The following is an 18,920-nucleotide window of genomic DNA, read 5'->3' as shown; positions in this document are numbered from 1 at the left end:
TTTACTTAGACCACATTCCTTCCTCAACCCTAACGACTGCAAATTTGTGAACGTGTGAATGCCCCCTTAGGCTATGTTCACTCAACGTAAGATTCCCACAGAACTTACTTAGTGCTGCCTTCCGAGGGTATGAGAACTTAGCGGCGCTAAAGATCATCTGGCCGGTATTGCAGTACCGGCCGGGATGATCTTTTCAGAGCCCGGTTATTCCGTGACCCGGCCGGTTCACGGAACGGCCGGTCTTATACGTAGTGGGGACATAGCCATAGTGTGAACATAGCCATTTAGTGTTATATAACACAGACAGCTTTGTCATGTACATTAGCCCTAAATCCCATGCTAAAATGTTTTTATCCATGACCTTGACTAATCTAAAAGATAAAAAGACACATTAATGCTAGCTTTGCCTATTTGGAAATAAATCTATATAGATACATATTTTTATTTCAATTAATTCCTGTACAATGCATTGACTTTTGAGGTTATTACAATGTATGGTGTGTGCTTAGACGGGAGCAGTAGGGATGTATTGATTTGCTACTGTTTATTAAAATTAATTTACACAAAATAGGATGACAATATGTTCCTTTTGAAAAAGTCATCCTCAAGTAAAAAATCCAATGCGCGTTAATAGGCTATTTATTTCCAACATAAGCAGTCAACGACAATACTTCCGAAGAAAAAGTCATTGTGAAATGCGTGAATTAAAGTCAGTTCCACCAGCGTGGGGGCTTACAGTTATCTGCTTCACAAATTGTACATATAACATATTGAACATATGTTTGTCAAGAATTGTTCTCCATAACCATAGTAACAAAGAAACATATGTTTGACAAGGATTATTAACCTACATTAACACATCTTTAGTAGAGTGTATTGCAATGAGTCCAGGCAGATTACGCAATATTACCTAGAAGCTGGTCAGCTGCTGATTCGGAGGCAAAATAGTGACTATCTGAACGTGGGGATCCCTAAAAAGGTTCCCAAGGGAGCAGAAAAGGTAAAACTTCTCAGTTAATTTCAATGCAGTTTAAATGATAACCTAAGTGCATGTGTAGAGAGCAGCCATGTTTTTTTTTTTCTTCTTCTAATTCTATACGAACCCGCATGATCGCCCCCCACACCCCCGGCCGTACGATAGCCCCCCGCAGCCCCGATCGCCCCCAGCCCCCGGCCGCACGATCGCCCCCCGCACCCCCCGGCCGCACGATCGCCCCCCGTCGGGGCGATGGGGGGCTGCGGGGGGCGATCGTACGGCCGGGGGGTGCGGGGGGCGATCATGCGGCCGGGGGGTGCGGGGGGCGATCATGCGGCCGGGGGCGATCGGGGCTGCAGGGGGGGCGGGCAGGATATACACTACCAGGCCCCGCTCCTGCTTGCTTCGACGGCTCCCGGCACGTTCTGCCCGGCCAATCAGTGCGCTGCCCCGCCGCAGAGCACTGATTGGCCGGGCGGGCCGTGAAGACACCGGGAGCCCCGAAGCAAGCAGGAACGGGGACCCGGTAATGTATAATGTCCGGCGGCCGGGGGGTTAATGGGGAGGGCTGCAGACAAAATCGCAGCAGGGATGTACATCCCTGCTGCGAGTTTCTCTGCTAATGAAAGTATAGGGCTGGGATCTGCAGCAAGTCTCGCTGCAAAAACGCAGCAAGGAGACTCGCTGCAGATCCGGCAAGTGGGTTTGTAGCCTTAAGCAGCCATTTTGAAGGGGTCAAAAGTTCTAGGAATGTTTATTATGAACCTTCATCCTAATGTTGACTTAGAATCTCTTGGAATGAGTTGCTATTTGAAATAGACCTTTAGGATTCAGTTCATCTTGCTTATCTATAAGACCAATCTATAAAAGTATACTGGGGGATTTGGTTTCTTTCAAAAATGTTTTTAAAAAGTAAACAAAAAATAAAATAAAATAAAAAAACACACACAAGTGTCTAAGGCCCTATTACATGGAGCGGTAATCTAACAAATCAGGCTGATTTGGCAGATTATTGCACTGTGTATTAATGACAACAATCAGCCATTGACATGGATCATCGTGTCTTTTGGTTGTGACTTCAAATCATCGCCTGCCGACGGCTGATGAATCTGTTAATAAAATAATAATGTTCATCCATGAACCTCTCCACGCTCCCCAGTGTTCTCTTTGCTTGTGCAGCTCCCCGCAGCCACCAGTGCAACCTCAGAGCCGGTCTTTGACATGACAGGCTGCCCAGCCAATCACTTTCTGGGGTGGGACCACAGCGGCCTGTGATTGGCTGAGCAGCCTGTCACTTCAGAGAAAGGCTCTAAAGTTGCATCGGTGGCTGTGGGGAGTGGGGAGAAGCGAAAAGAACATCGGGGGAGAGAGGAGAGGTTAATGGATGAACTTCACTTTTAAAGCAAGAGATGCATGGACATCGCTAACGATGTCCGTGCAGCCCTTTCTGCGCGATCATCGAGCTGTATAATAGGTTTTGTCAACACGCACTGATCTTTTACTATAGTTATTGGGCTGTCTTATACGGACCTTTCTCTACACTGCCGGTGATGTACTCTGCAGGAGGCTGTAATTTTCATAGTAATTTAAATATATACATACAACGATGCATTGAAATCTACTAAATAATTTTTATGTTTTAATGAACACGATACACTTCATCTCAGTATAATTTACGTTATGCTTTCCTTCAGTATTGGTCCTGCCATACTGCTCTGTGTAGTGACAGTAAATCACTCAGTGGTGCCAGCTTGCAACAAAATGTTTTCCTATTTTCTGAGCAGTGGAAATTTAATAAATTTCAGCAACCTATATTGGTCAACAAACAATGCATGGCATCAAATTGGTCCTGACTCTAAAGTCTGTTACAAGGACAAATCTACCAAAAGTACAGTAGTTATTATTATTGTAGCTGCTTTAAATTTCACCAACATATCCATACATATTTGACTGAGCACTACAATTTTGCACATTTATGATAAAATAGTATGTGTACTAATATACTGTAGAAAACCACAAATAACTCATTGTTTCCACAAATGGCAGGAAAGTGTAATGAGTAGAGATGAGCGAGTACTAAAATGCTCGGGTGCTCGATACTCGAGACAAATATTTCCCGATACTCGGGTGCTCGTTTCGAGTAACCAACCCTATTGAAGTCAATGGTAAACTCGAGCATTTTTGCAGGGGGCCAAAGGTCTGCACAGGGAAGGTTGCCTGAAAACCTGGAAACTTCAGAAAATGATGGAAACAACACGGACATGGGCAGGAAACAGCAGGGGCAGCATCCATGGATGCCTCTGAGGCTGCCTAATCGCAACATTATGCCAAATTATGGGCAACAGCCTGGTGGTGGCCCTCAATACAATTTTGCTAACCCAGACAAAGATGGGCAAGGCACATGTGCTGGCACATGTTAGGAAAGCAAACAACTAGGTGCAACTGGGAGGACTTTTTGTGTAGTCTATGGAGTCTGTGTGTACCAGATACCAGGTGCTGTATGTTTTAGAGAACCCGTTACACTGCACACTGCACAGCCAGGATAGGTGTAGCTGCACTACAAATCCCAGCAAGCCAAGGTACAGCAGCAGCAAAAATAAGTTCTGAGGGGACTTTAGGCAATTCCTTTGGGGTCTATGTGGACTACGTGCTGTCCCCTTTCTGGCACCAGTCACTCTGCACAGTGTGCAGCCAAGATGGCGGTAGCTGCAATACAAGTCCCAGCCAGCAGCCAAGAGGAGGCAAAAAAAAATGTAGTTGTAGCCCTTATAAGGACTGTTGGGTTCTTTGTGGATGATTCCTGCCTAACAGACACTAACACTCTCCCTGACAGACGGCGTCTGAAGCGAGCATCACGGGACCTGATTCTTATATGCCCAGGTCATCTGATCTGGCCAGCCAATCGCTGCTATCGACATGTAGGGTTCCCACGTGATGCTATGAGCTCCCAAAGCATGATGATTGGCTGAATAAAAGCTGTCAAACATGCAGGAAGAGGAAGATGCCATTGTCTCGAGTATTGAGAGATGCTCATCCAAGCAACGAGTACCATCGAGTACCCTAATACTCGAACGAGTACCAAGCTCAGACGAGCATGTTCGCTCATCACTAGTAATGAGTCTAATAGAGCCGCGTCAAAGACGGGGCTTCCTCCCACTGTAGGCGGGTTTGCCCGCCTCCAGTGCTTCAGGCCAGGCTGGTGACCAGGAATAGACCGACATAGTGCACCAGAATCGGGCTGTGGTTCAAAAAAGGACCACAGCACCGGTATCCCCGTCCCGGCGCCGGTCTATTGATGTTAAAATTTTAAAGTGGTGTACGTGCTGGTACATTCGTTTTAATGTAATCTTCAAACTCTAGTTGGTGTTAAACCCAAAGCTATATCTCCCTCATGGTGATGCCATGATACCAGTATATGTATGTGCTATGATATGTGATTTAAACCGATAACATAAAATAATTGTTTTAATAGCCTTTTTCATTGACTTCTTGTCAGGTCTGCACCACGTAGTCAGACAGAGGGACATAGTATACAGGTGTTGCCCTGCAGACATAAATGAGTGTAGATTTAAGTAAGGGTACTTAGATATGTCCAGCTTTCTATAGAATGCCGATGCCCCCATTATATTTTATTTACTAGTAGCATTCTTATAAATGTAATATATGCCATTTCTAATAAATAGCCTTTTTCTTAATATTATGTACTTTGTGGTATATTAATTGCTGCGGAATTGTACAGGCAATCATGGCACTTGCTTTAAACTTAGAGGAATAATTCACACTTATGAAATAATGGGTGCCATGGAAACCCGGAAAGGAGAACGTCATAGTTAATGAACGCAGTAAACACAAAGCTGTTCTCCAGCAAAACTCATCTGCAACATAATTTATAGAGATGAATACACCTGTAAAATTATGGGAAGATTTGGCTATTAGAGATAAATAGAATATGAAATAGTAGAGTAAAAACATACTTTAAATGGATTGTATGATTGATAAAAAAAAGTAGTATCCTATTTCCTTTCTATATATACAGTAGGTAGACTATCTTCTAATGTTTCACTCAAACGGTCACATCAGTCTCAAGCCGCTATTACACAGGGAGATCTCTAGGAGCAAGCGAGGGTTGATCTGTCAGGTCAGCACTCGCTCACTGCCGGCACTATTACACTGGCCAACAGCAAGCGGATAAGTGTGCGGGGAGCTGCAGCCGGCTGCCCAGGCAAACTCTGAGTCGCCTGGGGAGCCCATAGGAGATAGCAGCGGTCTGCTGCCATCCCTCCTATTACACAGAGCAATGGCAGCAGATCGTTGATATCCTTCTCGTTTGTCTTCCAACATGTTGAAAGACATTAAAAGACAACGATCAGCCGATGTCGTGCATGTCAGCTGATTGTTGCACTCCATTACACAAAATGATTATCTCCTGTAATGGCTGATAATCAGCCAAATACGGCCAATAATCGCTTTGTGTAATAGGCCTTTAAAGGGTACTCCGGCGCTGATAAAAAAAAAATCAATTATAAACATAGTTTTCCCACTTACTATCCCTCCTGAGTCTGTCTCCGTTTTAATTTCCCACTGTTTGCAGGTCCCTGAAGCTCCGGTGGGTGTCTTCATTTTTTCTTTACTTCCTGGTTTGGGCTTTCCTATGATGCACTTTGTCTCCTGTGATGTCTAACTGACAACTGTTAGATGGCTTACATCTTGTTCAGCCAATCAGAGCTGAGCAACCTGAGTCATCTGTCAAAGGGAGGCTGGCCTAACAGGGCTTAGACCCGCCTCCCTCTTGATGATGTCATTGTCACAAAATGGCTGCCACAGAACAGCCTGAGGTCAACAGTCATTAGGTAAGAATGAGTTTTCTTCACTTCCTGGTGGGGGATTGAGGGGGGGGGGAAGATAGGGAAGGGGGGCATATATAAGGTAGGTTATATAACTTTGTAATGTGTTTCAATTACAGGGAAAAACTTTTCCCTGGAGTACCCCTTTAAGCTATGTTCACTCGCTGTAAAAAAAAACAGCCGTTGTTTGACACGGCCGTTGTTTGCCGTGTCAAGCGACGGATGCTTTTTTACATGTTCCTACATCCGATACTGGCATATCGGCCACAGAAACATTATTTAAAGCCCATTGAAATCTGCCAGCCGTATGGGTGTGCCTGGAAATCAATTAACCATTGATTTCCAAGCACACTATGGCCACCATGACAGCAGTGCCGGACTGGGGTATCAGGGGCACACCAGAGGAAATGATCCTGGGGGCCCACCAATGAAGAACCAATGAGAAACAACATTTCAGTCATTGTTAGTGCAGGTTCTAAAGCTGGGGGCGCATCGGAGGATCCTCTGGTGGGCCAGTCCAACACTGCATGACAGCCACATAGTTTGTGAACTGTCAATCATTTATGGCCACTGTTTGGAAACAACAGGTGTAAATAATTGACAATTATAAGTGATAATGTTAATTATTTTAATAGTTGTATTGAGCAGCGGCCATTGGTCAATACACAGTGTGAACAATGGGTGTTGTCTTCATTGATTTCAATGCATGTATATGTCAACAATGGCCATTCTTGTCATAAAAAAATATGTTGTGTGAACATACTGTAGCCTTAATCTGAATTTGTTATGTTATTGCGCTGGCTTCTTTTCTATGTTACAGTGTTGATGGTTTTTACATCATAAAGATGAATTGTATTTACAGTCCATCAATAAAAGCTTTCCAACCCTGTCATCTGGTTTGGGTGCTGCTAGATTGTATTGTTTCCATAAAAACTCATCGCATAGTGACACTATGACAACTTTTACTTTTTATTGCCACCATTTTGGGATTCGTGTAACTTATTGACTGTTGACCCCAGGATGCTCTGTGGCAGCCATTTTGTGACAATGACATTATCAAGAGGGAGGTGGGTGTAAGCCCTGTTAGGCCAGCCTCTCTTTGTCAGATAATACAGGTTGCTCAACTCTGATTGGCTGATCAAGATGAAAGCCATCTAACAGTTTAACAGAGTCAGTTAGACATCACAGAAGACAAAGTGCATCATGGGAAACCCCAAACCAGGAAGCAAAGAAAAAATGAAGACACCAACTGGAGCTTTAGGGACCTGCAAACAGCAGGAAATTCAAATGGAGACAGACTCAGGAGGGATGGTAAGTGGGAAAACTATGTTAATGTTTTTTTTTATCAGCGCCGGAGTACCCCTTTAATCCTCAGCACTGTTTTTAGTAAGTCTTCACTTCATTCAATATACAGATTAGGCAGTTTGTTGCCCTGGGGATGGCACTACCACCCTCAGTGCACTGATCCGGCCTGTCAGCCCACCCCCTTCTCTTGAAGATGTAATCAGCACTCTGATGAATGCCCAAGTGACATCTCTACAGAGCGCGGCCTCTATCTTTATGAGAAAATGTGGGCCAGCAAACTGCCCAAATGTGTTTTTTTTAGAAACACTTTCACTCTTGTCCATTGGTGCCGCTATGATATTACTGCACAACTTAAAGGGGTTATCCAGCGCTACAAAAACATGGCCACTTTTCCCCCTACTGTTGTCTCCAGTTCAGGTGCAGTTTGCAATTAAGCTCCATTTACTTCAATGGAACTGGGTTTCAAAACTCCACCCAAACTGGAGACAACAGTAGGGGGAAAGTGGCCATGTTTTTGTAGCGCTGGATAACCCCTTTAAAGGAGTACTCCACTAAAAACATTTACACACATTTCTATTCCTTTCCCCAACCAATACATTACTCACATAGAAATGCTTAATCTGTTCTACTGTTTTCAGCCACTTTTCTGTTCTCAGCTGCTGCCCAGGAAGTTCTGTAATTTCTATTTTTTTTATATTACTGTTGCCCCCCCCTCCCTTTATCTCTAGCTGCCACCATTATGTGTCAGCCTGTCAGTGTGCAGCCATTTTGTGTCAGCCTGTCAGTGTGCAGCCATTTTGTGTCAGCCTGTCAGTGTGCAGTCACTGCACTGGGCTGGTGTAACGCCTGGAGTAGTGGATCCACTGGACCGTCACCAGTGATGGCACTAACCTCACCAGGGAGCGGAGTCTAAGGGGCCGCTGGTTTTCACCAGAGCCCGCCGCAAGGCGGGATGGACTTGCTGCGGCAGGCGACCCCCAGGTCGCTACCCCTGGCTTGGTTGCTAGTGACGGCAGGCGAGGCGTGGCAGGAGCAGTAGGCAGGAGATGGTGCAGGCAGAGGTCTGTAGACGTAACCGCAGGTGACAGGCTGAACACAGGAGCAATGGAGTGACGGGAGCAGGAACCAGGAACAAGGACTAGGGACCAGGTAGCGGATAGGTATCAGGAACAAGGACTTGGGACCAGGTAGCGGATAGGAATCAGGAACAACAGGGGGCTGGGTCAAATGCTATGGGAAGCATGTAGTGGCTCCAACCCAAGGGACAGGGCATGCTGGGATTTATAGGGAGTGATTGGTGCAACTAACCAATTAAGGGCGGACTGGCCCTTTAAATCTGAGACAGCCGGCGCGCGCGCGCCCGAGGAGGCGGGGACGCGCGCGCCGGCCGGCACAGACGGAGACAGGAGCAGAGGAGAGGTGAGGCGCCCCCAGGGGCCGAACTAGCAGCAGTGCCGGGTCCCTGCACAAGGACCCCGGCAGCTGCATGGGGCAGGAGGAGGTCGCGGCGGCGGCCCGGAACACGGGACGCCGCCGCGGCCGTGACAGCTGGGGATTCTCTGTCCTGGCTTGTAAACCATTCCCCTTCCTCAGGGCTAATTTGCATCAGTTGTCCTGTCACTTCTGATTGGCCTGTTAGTCACATGGTGCTTGCTGGCCAATAACCAGGCAGGCTGGGATACTGATCACATGCTCATGCTGAACCAATGGAGTCTCTCATATATGGTTGTCAGTAATGGCTGTGCACCTTCCCAGCTACAATATACTGATGTTTCCTCTTACAGGCAGGTACTCTTCTCTCCTATATGAAATTACCTCACATATATCTGTCTATTACTGACTGTTATTTGCACAACTCTGCTACCTGGGAAAGCTGGGTGCTTGTATGTGTGACTGAAGGGCAGAAGTGTATATGTTATTCATGCACAGGCTTCCATGTCATCTCATAACTACATGTGTGCTGAACGAGTGTGAGGGGGAGATGTATATAGGGGGAGATGTACAGAGATAGCAGGAGAGACAGAGAAGGGGGGAGATGTACAGAGACGGCAGGAGAGACAGAGAAGGGGGGAGATATACAGAGATAGCAGGAGAGACAGAGAAGGGGGGAGATGTACAGAGATAGCAGGAGAGATAGAGAAGGGGGGAGATATACAGAGATAGCAGGAGAGACAGAGAAGGGGGGGATATACAGAGATAGCAGGAAATGGAGACAGAGGGAGATATACAGAGATAGCAGGAAATGGAGACAGAGAAGGGGGAGATATACAGAGATAGCAGGAAATGGAGAGACATAGAAGGGTGAGAGAGGGAAAGAGACAGTGAGGTTTTAGTGCACACTGCACATCACCCTGCTTTTCTAGGTGCAGACTCATTTTCAACTAATCCTAATTCCTATGAGCGGCTATAGTTCTGACTACTTTCTAAGCTTGGTTTATCAGCACCTGGGAAAGTTGGGTGGTTGTTATCAAGAAGTGCATTATTATCTTTCTCTGAATATTTGCATCTCTCTCTCTGTCTATTGTTTCCCTATCCCTTTTTACCTCACTCTCTGTGTCTCATTTCACCGCCCCTTCCGTCTCTCCTTTTCCTGCTATCTCTGTATATCTCCCCCTTCTCTGTCTCTCCTGCTATCTCTGTATATCTCCCCCTTCTCTGTCTCTCCTGCTATCTCTGTATATCCCCCCTTCTCTGTCTCTCCTGCTATCTCTGTATATCTCCCCCTTCTCTGTCTCTCCTGCTATCTCTGTATATCTCCCCCTTCTCTGTCTCTCCTGCTATCTCTGTATATCTCCCCCTTCTCTGTCTCTCCTGCTATCTCTGTATATCTCCTTCTTCTGTCTCTCCTGCTATCTCTGTATATCTCCCCCTTCTTCTGTCTCTCCTGCTATCTCTGTATATCCTCCCCTTCTCTGTCTCTCCTGCTATCTCTGTGTATCCCCCCTTCTCTGTCTCTCCTGCTATCTCTGTGTATCCCCCCCTTCTCTGTCTCTCCTGCTATCTCTGTGTATCCCCCCTTCTCTGTCTCTCCTGCTATCTCTGTGTATCCCCCCCTTCTCTGCCTCTCCTGCTATCTCTATACCCCCCCCTTCTCTGTCTCCATTTCCTGCTATCTCTGTATATCTCCCCCTTCTCTGTCTCTCCTGCTATCTCTGTATATCTCCCCCTTCTCTGTCTCTCCGTTTCCTGCTATCTCTGTATATCTCGCTCTCTTTCTGTCTCCATGTTGTTATAAGATCACAATTATCTAGCTGTGATGATAGCCTGTGCAGGAATAACATATACACTCATGCCCTTCTGTTTGATTCACACAGGCAGGCACCCAGCTTTCCCAGGTGCTGATAAGTCACTGTGTGATGGTTACATTCCCTCTGCAGGCTGAGGCAGGAGGGCCTGTGGGGTGTTTGTTGGGTTGTGTGATATGATTTCCTTGGCTGAATAAATTGGCCTCATTGAGGTAAGGAGGTGGGAAGAGGGCCGGCTTAGCAGCAGTGTGCTGTACTGAGGGAGCTGGCTTAGCAGCAGGTGGTGTTACTGAGGGGGCTGGCTTAGCAGCAGTGAGTGTTACTGAGGGGGCTGGCTTAGCAGGAGTGGATGTTACTGAGGGAGCTGGATTAGAAGCAGTGGGCGTTACTGAGGGGGCTGGGTTAGCAGCAGTGGGCGTTACTGAGGGGGCTGTCTTAGCAGCTGTGGGTGTTACTAAGGGGACTGGCTTAGCAGCAGTGGGCCTTACTGAGGGGGCTGTCTTAGCAGCAGTGGGTGTTACTGAGGGGGCTGGCTTAGCAGCAGTGAGTGTTACTGAGGGGGCTGGCTTAGCAGCAGTGGATGTTACTGAGGGGGCTGGCTTAGCAGCAGATGGCGTTACTGAGGGGGATGTCTTAGAAGCTTTGGGTGTTACTGAGGGGGCTGGCTTAGCAGCAGTGGGCCTTACTGAGGGGGCTGGCTTAGCAGCAGTGGGTGTTGCTGAGGGCGCTGGCTTAGCAGCAGTGGGTGTTACCGAGGGGGGTGGCTTAGCAGCAGTGGGTGTTACTGAGGGGGCTGGCTTAGCAGCAGCGGGTGTTACTGTGGGGGCTGTCTTAGCAGTAGTGGGCATTACTGAGGGGACTGTCTTAGCAGCAGTAGGTGTTACTGAGGATGCCGGCTTAGCAGCAGTGAGCATTACTGAGGGGGTCGGCTAGTAGCAGCAGTGGGTGGTACTGAGGGGGCTGGCTTAGCAGCAGTGGGTATTACTGAGGGAGCTGGCTTAGCAGCAGTGGGCTGTCTTGCACACAAGCAATGCTGGCCTCAATAGTTTTAGACCTCACAGCAAACACAATATGAAACAGGAAGTAAAGAGAATATGGATGGTAGGGAACAGCTCCCCAGCAGCAACAAAAAAAGATCATATAGTAGCAAAAATTATCAGGGATATTTTAGATAAGCCTTAGACACAACACCAGCAATTTATAATTTTTTTGCTGATAGTTGATCAACCACTTTAATGAAATAGGGTTAAACTACAACAATAAAGCCAGCCGCTGATAAGAGTAGTGTTTTTTCTTAACAAAAATAGGCAGATAATCGTTTACCCTTTCAAATGTTTTAATGGGTCTTCAACAACGGTGATATGTCAGAGATGCTTAGACATTCATTTTTCGTTCTTTTGTAAAATTTTATATCAGGTAGCACAACATTGGGGATCTTTTTTATACTGTATATTGACAGCATAGAAAACCAGGCAGACATTATCAAGAAACATGTACAGTGATGATGAAACTGTGCTTAAATTGTGAAGCCTCAGAGGAACTCTGGTTACAACTAGCTGCCATAAAGCTGAAATCCAGAACTCACATGACATTTTAAATTGCTCAGCATTTAGAAACCGCCATAACCTTCCACATCAAAAATGTGATTTACTCTCTGCTCTGTTTAGAAACTTACTGCAGAATACAAGTATTTTAAACTGGAACTGTAAGGCTTTGTTCACACAACGTATATTTTCGTAATAATCACGGCCGCTGCTGCACATTGCAACAACGACCGTGATTATTACGAAAATATACGTTACCTTGTTGTCTATGGGATCCTAGCCGGAGCGTATACACACATTATAAGCTCAGGCCGGGATCCCTAGTGGCACCGCAAACAACTGACATGTCAGTTTTCTGCGGCCGCTATTCAGCGAATAGCGGGATTAGAAAACCCTGTCAGTGCACACTACGGAGCGAGCGGCTGCGGCCACACACTCCATAGTGTGCAGTGGAGAGTTCTGATGCGGATGCGCACGGATGCGCCCGCATCAGAACTCTGCGGCGCTACAGATCATCCGACCGGTACTACAGTACTGGCCGGGATGATCTTTTCAGAGACTGGCCGTTCCGTGACCCGGACGGGTCATGGAACGGCCGGTCTCTTTTGTTGTGTGAACATTGCCTAAGATTGTATTGTTCATGTACTGTATGTACAATACCCATAAGTATTATTACACAGTCTCCCTTGGTTACTATAATATTAACCATAGTCAACACCACAGCACAGTTTCTTGTCAATGATGACAGATTAAACAGTAGACGCACATGGCAAATATGTATCCTTTAAGCTATATTTAAGCTATATAATATTTGTCATATGATTCTCAAACTATTTCATACAAGATTTTAAACGTTACATACTGTAGCTAACCAAATATCACCATAAAGAAGCATTGTGATATTCCTTTCATGGATACATTTGTAAAATATTCTATTAACAGCAGGTGGCAACCTTTGAAAACAAGATTGCAGTCTGTCTTTTTTTTTTTTTTTTTTGCTCTTGTTTTTCACATGCAGATGTTTGAATTAAATGTTGAAAAAGAAATCTCTGCATGTTTGCTTTCAGATTAGACAAACATGTCTCATTTTAATTATCGGTGAAGGAAGCTGGGAATGAATGAAATGTGGATAGTAACACGTTGATATGATAGACAATTTCAGATGTTTGTACTGTAACTAAACAGTCTGGTAGCTATTTAACATTAAGGGTGTTTCTCACAAATGAATTCTACATAGATAAGAGAAATGCACGGAACAGAGTTCTATATTCTCATGTTCATAACAAGCTATTACATAGTTCTTATCACCACATCCCTATGCAACCTTGTTAAACTTACATCTAGTTTATGTAATCAATCTATCTATCTATATGAAGAGATCGGTGTATTACTTACATAATTTTGTTCAGCCGTTCTCCTAATATGCAGGAGAATAGAATTCCTGCCACGCTCCTCCCCCCGCCCTCCAGCTGCTGATTGACAGTTGACTGCCTATACACAGTATGGCTAGATAACTGCCAATCAGCATCTGGTGGGCGGAGTTTTCTGCTTCTCATGAATATCCAGGACTACTGGGCTCATGCACATAAAGGACTACGTATCGTCCATGTTATTCAGAAGGATATCTGTGAATCAGCTGCACAGAACAATGTAAGTGATACATCATCATGTTTGGCTTTTCTGTTACTAGTTGATGCTACCCTGAGATAGGACAACATAATCCTACTGACAGGGTCCCTTTAAATTCATTGTCATTTGCCGTACATGTTGTTGCCCTGTGTGACCGACCAATATCAATGATTTTATTGGGCACACAAAAGATTCAATCAGTTGTCAAAGAAATGTTTACTTATTAGATGGCTGATCAATGGCCCCTTAACATGGGTCGATTATCTGGAATAGGCATTCCTATAAAGGCCTAGCAGCCCATAATCTACATGTGTCCAAGGGCCTTTAGGTGTGTGAGATCTTGCAGCTGGTGTACAGGTCACATTCCTCATTGCTGCCAATATGGAGACTGCCAGTTACCTCCTGCAGCACAAAATCACTCTAGCTCAACCAGCTGAATAATCCCTGCAGGAACTTCCAGAACAACCACAGCTCTGGACATATGTCTAATATTACAAGGCAGAGGAGTCATTAGAGCTGCTAATGGATCTGCTCATGTAGTACTTGTAGAAGTAAATAGCAGTTCCCAGATGATAGGGGAGCAAAAAGATGATACCAAGTAGTAGCAGTAAGGCTAGGTTCACACTGCGTTTTCAGCATCCGTTTAATGGATCCGTTTTTTTAACGTCCAGAAAAATAGGGTCAGCAACGTTTTTTTGTCCGTTTTGGTCCGTCAAAAAAACTGATCAGTTTTTTTTATAATGGAAGTCAATGGAAAAACGGATGCACACCCGTTTTTCATGCGTTTTTTGCAAAAAATGGATGTGTTAAACGGATGCTGAAAACGCTGTGTGAACCTAGCCTTACAACCAGGCTGCCCCGTAACTGTACCAGGGGCCTAGGAGCTTGAAGTTATAGAAACATGTATACTCAATCATTTATAGTATAATATATTTGTAGGTTAAAAAAAAAAACCACATTGTCTTTTCGATGACATAAATATATTTAATTTTACTCACCCGGACATCTCTGCTCATTGCATTTTTGGACATCTTCCCCTGATCCTTCACATGGTTGGCCCGTATTAGCAATTCCTTGGCAACTTCGTGTTCTTTTCTCCCAACCTCCATCACATGACCTGGAACAACCACTCCAGGGTCCCCAATGGTTCCACTGTCCATTAGCTAGGAACAAGAACATATTATCATACTATAAATAAAGCTTCTATGGTCCCAGGAAAGATCTAGGTTTTTGATGCTGTAGATATTTTATTTATAATGGATTAATGGAGGTCAATCTTTTTTTCTCTTAAGTACCTGGTAGCTAAAACACATAGGTAATACGTAAAACCTAATAAACTGTCTACACAAAAATTTTTGTTCTTTCTGTATACTATACCATGTATTTATTTGTTTATTAGTATTTATTATAAGCATATAAGAGTAAATATTATAACATATAATTTACATATTAAAATACATGGTGGATTGCCCCATGGAATGGATATTTTGGAGTGTAGACATGTGAAAAAAAGGTTAATACAGACATCATCACTTCTTTCACCAAATAACTTCATACTGTAAAATGTAACTTCCACACCAGTGATCGCTTTATTGTTAGACTGGTCAACCTGCAAACAAGCCTATGAACCGTATGTGAAAAACAGAATCTAAAGTCACTGTTATGTGAAAATGGGTGTCACATTAGTTACAGCAGCCATGAAAAGCAAAGATCAATAAAAGATGGAAGGAAGAACTGAACACTTCTGGGGGGAAAAGACTTAATAATCGTCAAACGCTAACTGATATTCACGTAAGGGAGCTAAAAGGTGAAACGTGATTTATTCTGTGGTCATAACTAAAAAGCCAAACAATAGAAATTTGTGTAAAGGCAACAGAAAATATGCTTTTTATTCCACTTCACCGAAAAAGGTCAGTAACTCAGCACCAAGGACAGCAGTAACTGTGCCTGCCTTCCCTTTTCTCTCTTAGGGTACAAACCCACTTGACGTATTTGCTGCGTGAATCAGTCTTAAAAATAAGCAGGCAAAACGCAGGTTGGCTTTATACAATTGTTCTGCGTTAAAATACGCAATTGCGTATTTTTGAAGCGTGAAGCTACATGCCTTTTTTCGCACAGGTTGTTAACAACTGATGCTTTGCTAACAACAAGCTTCACACTTCAAAAATACGCAATTGCGTATTTTAACGCAGAACAATCGTATAAAGCCAACCTGCGTTTTGCCTGCTTATTTTTAAGACTGATTCACGCAGCAAATACGTCAAGTGGGTTTGTACCCTTAATAGCTTTTTCGGGGCTTAACACTAGACATGAGTCAACTTCGAAAACGTTTGGGTTCATCTGAACCCAAACTCTTGGCATTTGATTACAGGTGGCTGAAAAAGATGCAGCCCTAGGGAGTCCTGGAAAACATGGATACAGCCTATAGCATTTAACCAGGATGCCTGGTTAACCTATTAAAACATTTTGTTGTAATTTTTGTATATTTCATTCCTTGAAGAACTCATTAAATGAAATATACAAAAATTAGAATGACCTCTTATAATAGGCCAGAAAACGGCTTGTCCACATCCACAATATCACACACCAACCAAGGACAACTACTAGACTAAATGAATGAAGCATTAGTACTGGCAGTTGGTTTTCACTTCAGATACAAGCAAGTGGGATTATGGGAAAGTGTGTGCACTAGAGATGAGTGAACCTTCAGCACGTGCAACATTTAATTACCGGTGGCTGAAAAATTTGAATCAAACTCTAGGCCACCCTGGAAAACATAGATACACCCATTAGCCATACCCATCTTTTCCAGGACTGCCTAGGGCTGCATCCAACTTCTTCAGAGACCAGTAATAAAATAATGCGTGTGCTGAAGGTTTGCTCATCTCTGGTGCAGACACTTTCCCACAATCCCACTTGCTTGTATGTGAAGTGAAAACCAACTGAAAGTCCTAATGGGCCAGATTTTGAGATTGTAGCTGAAATGAACATGAGTGACCCAACCTAGTGGATGGCCAAAGACTGGGAGTAACCAAAGGGAACAGGTTATCAAAACACACCAGGCAACAAAACATGTGGGATTAATGAGCCTATCTTTCAAATACATTTCAAGACATATTTGTACATAATGTATCAGTTTACACCTTGTTTTATTTGTGACACAACTCCCTTAAGGTTATGCTCACCTGTAAAGCCATACGGAAAAAAAAATATATTTTTTAATTTATTTATTTTAGCATTTTCTCAATTTAATAATGTGTTCTAATTAACATAATAAAAACAAAAAATACTATATTTTAACTAAATAAATTAAAATAAGCCATAGACCATTGGCTAAACAATTGTTACATAGTCATAAAATGCAGACAAAAAAACTGAACATACACTTCACTTCCCTCTAATGGTGTTAAAAATTACTGGGCCTACTATACATTAACATGGTTCTCTCCACGTCCTGTTATCTTTAGCTGTGTATCATACTGAGTTTAAGCCTTATAGTATTCTCTTTCTTTCAATCTACATTGTTTTAAATAAAATATGTAAATATTATCTGTAATGAAAACATCGGCTTCAATCAGATTTCTGTAGATTGTCATATCGACCCTTCATTCATTTAGAACGTTGTCATTTAACCACATATACGTTCAATTATGTTAAATCCTGCCCAGCTCAACGCTCTGTATATTAAAACGGCAATTGAATATTATCAAGTATATGGGATTTGACCTTTGACGACAGGACTATAAAATTCATGTTCTAATTTAAAACACAGCACTTGCGGCAAGTGATGGCCAAAGGGGAAGCACGGATCCAGGTATCTTACTAATTATTAGCAAAAAACAAATCCCTGGAGGCCAACCTAGCTGACTTTTAATAAGCCCTGTAAACCTAGGAAGGAGTAGTACACATGTTACAATTATTTATAGTCCCGTAGGTTGAACAAAGGTGAAATGTAATGGTGATATCACTCACAAAATGTGCAGATTTTTTTTTCTTTTTTGTGAAATCAACATTTCCCGATTGAAAAATGCATGTTAACATTGGCACATAATTAATGATTACGATAATGACCCTCGAAAAGGGGTGATATCCTCTATAATTATGTAAACAGGAATATGACAACATCGGAAAATACACATGCTGTTCATGTAAATGATAGTCTTCGTCTGCGAACTATAATAGCTTAAAACCATAAACCACCAGAGGAGGCCCCGTGTAATAAAATAATTGCTAAGAGATGAAAGAGACTCTTTCATCTAATTTGGTACTAAATGAATACATTTATTGATGCACTTTAATATTTATCACAGATTACTTTCTTTTGCCTCCCCAATACTATACCTTTCCGGCAATATCAAAATGTTTCACATATTAAAATTGATGGTATCATTCTAGCTATAAAAACACAATATCTTGTGGTATGAAAAACTATTAAACTGATCTATTTCTACATTGTTATTCTCTTTTCACCCATAAAAACTACATGAGATAATATATTGAATTTCACAGTGTTCTCTGAAGTCGTAGCATGGATTAAATGATGTCCAAATGTTTACCTGTACAATCCTGATTATGACATTCTCTTGTCTCGCTATAAGGTCCTTTGCAATCGGAACCACCGTGGGATGCTGGTGAACACTCTCTCTGTCTTTTCTGTGTGCCATTGGAACATGTTACTGAGCATTGGCTCCAAGCACTCCATTCCTGCCATAGGCCATCAACTGCATTTGAAACAAACAAACATAGAAGGCAATGAATACAATAGCTGACATTTCAGCCAAGATTTCTTAAATGAGCAGAACTATAGAGATACACAATATAAATGACTGAAGTGCTGCCTATAATTTAGCAGTAAACTGTTGGAACACACGGAGAAAGAAAATACTGTTTTATAGTCCAACAAAAAGGATATAATTCAAATACAACATATTAGCATGATCCATGTACATAGTTGAAACCTGGTCACAAAAATCATCTTTTGTGTCAATAAGTATATAAACAGCAAGGGTAAATAAATTAGTGGCACTCACCTGATGGTCTCTTCTATCTTTATTGAAGTATCAAACACAAGACATTCGTGCCGTATTAGCAAACAGGTGAGGGAGTACGTACAAGCTTGTTTGCACTGTTGAACATCCTTCCTCACCTGTGTGCCAGTACGGCACGAATGTCTTGTGTTTGATACTTCAATAAGGATAGAAAAGACCATCGGGTGAGTGCCGCTACTTTATTTACCCTTGCTGTTATGAAGAAATTAGCTGGACTATATGTAGCTGTTTGCTGAGCACCACTCTAAGTCTCAGGATTTTACTCCGAAGTCCCGTCTGTGGCTGCTTGAGTTGGTTTATAACTGGGTAGCGTGAACTAAGTGGTGCCG

The 18,920-nt window shown here is 43.3% G+C and overlaps 1 protein-coding gene across 4 annotated transcripts in view; it reads right to left on the bottom strand.

Moving 5' to 3' along the window:
• Window positions 1-18,920, bottom strand: part of ADGRB3 (adhesion G protein-coupled receptor B3) — a 669,464-nt gene that overhangs the window by 356,822 nt on the left and 293,722 nt on the right. For all 4 annotated transcript variants that reach the window (XM_069974585.1, XM_069974587.1, XM_069974586.1 and 1 more), the window contains 2 exons: window positions 18,100-18,264; window positions 14,542-14,706 (listed from right to left, as the gene is read on the bottom strand). In XM_069974585.1, coding sequence (XP_069830686.1) covers window positions 14,542-14,706; window positions 18,100-18,264 — 330 coding nt within the window. The remainder of the gene's footprint in view (window positions 1-14,541; window positions 14,707-18,099; window positions 18,265-18,920) is intronic.

The sequence above is a fragment of the Dendropsophus ebraccatus genome, chromosome 6 (assembly GCF_027789765.1).
Source record: "Dendropsophus ebraccatus isolate aDenEbr1 chromosome 6, aDenEbr1.pat, whole genome shotgun sequence".
In the NCBI taxonomy this organism is placed as follows: Eukaryota; Metazoa; Chordata; class Amphibia; order Anura; family Hylidae; genus Dendropsophus; species Dendropsophus ebraccatus.
Note: the sequence above shows the minus strand (reverse complement) of the source record. Positions and strands in the feature narration are given on the sequence as shown.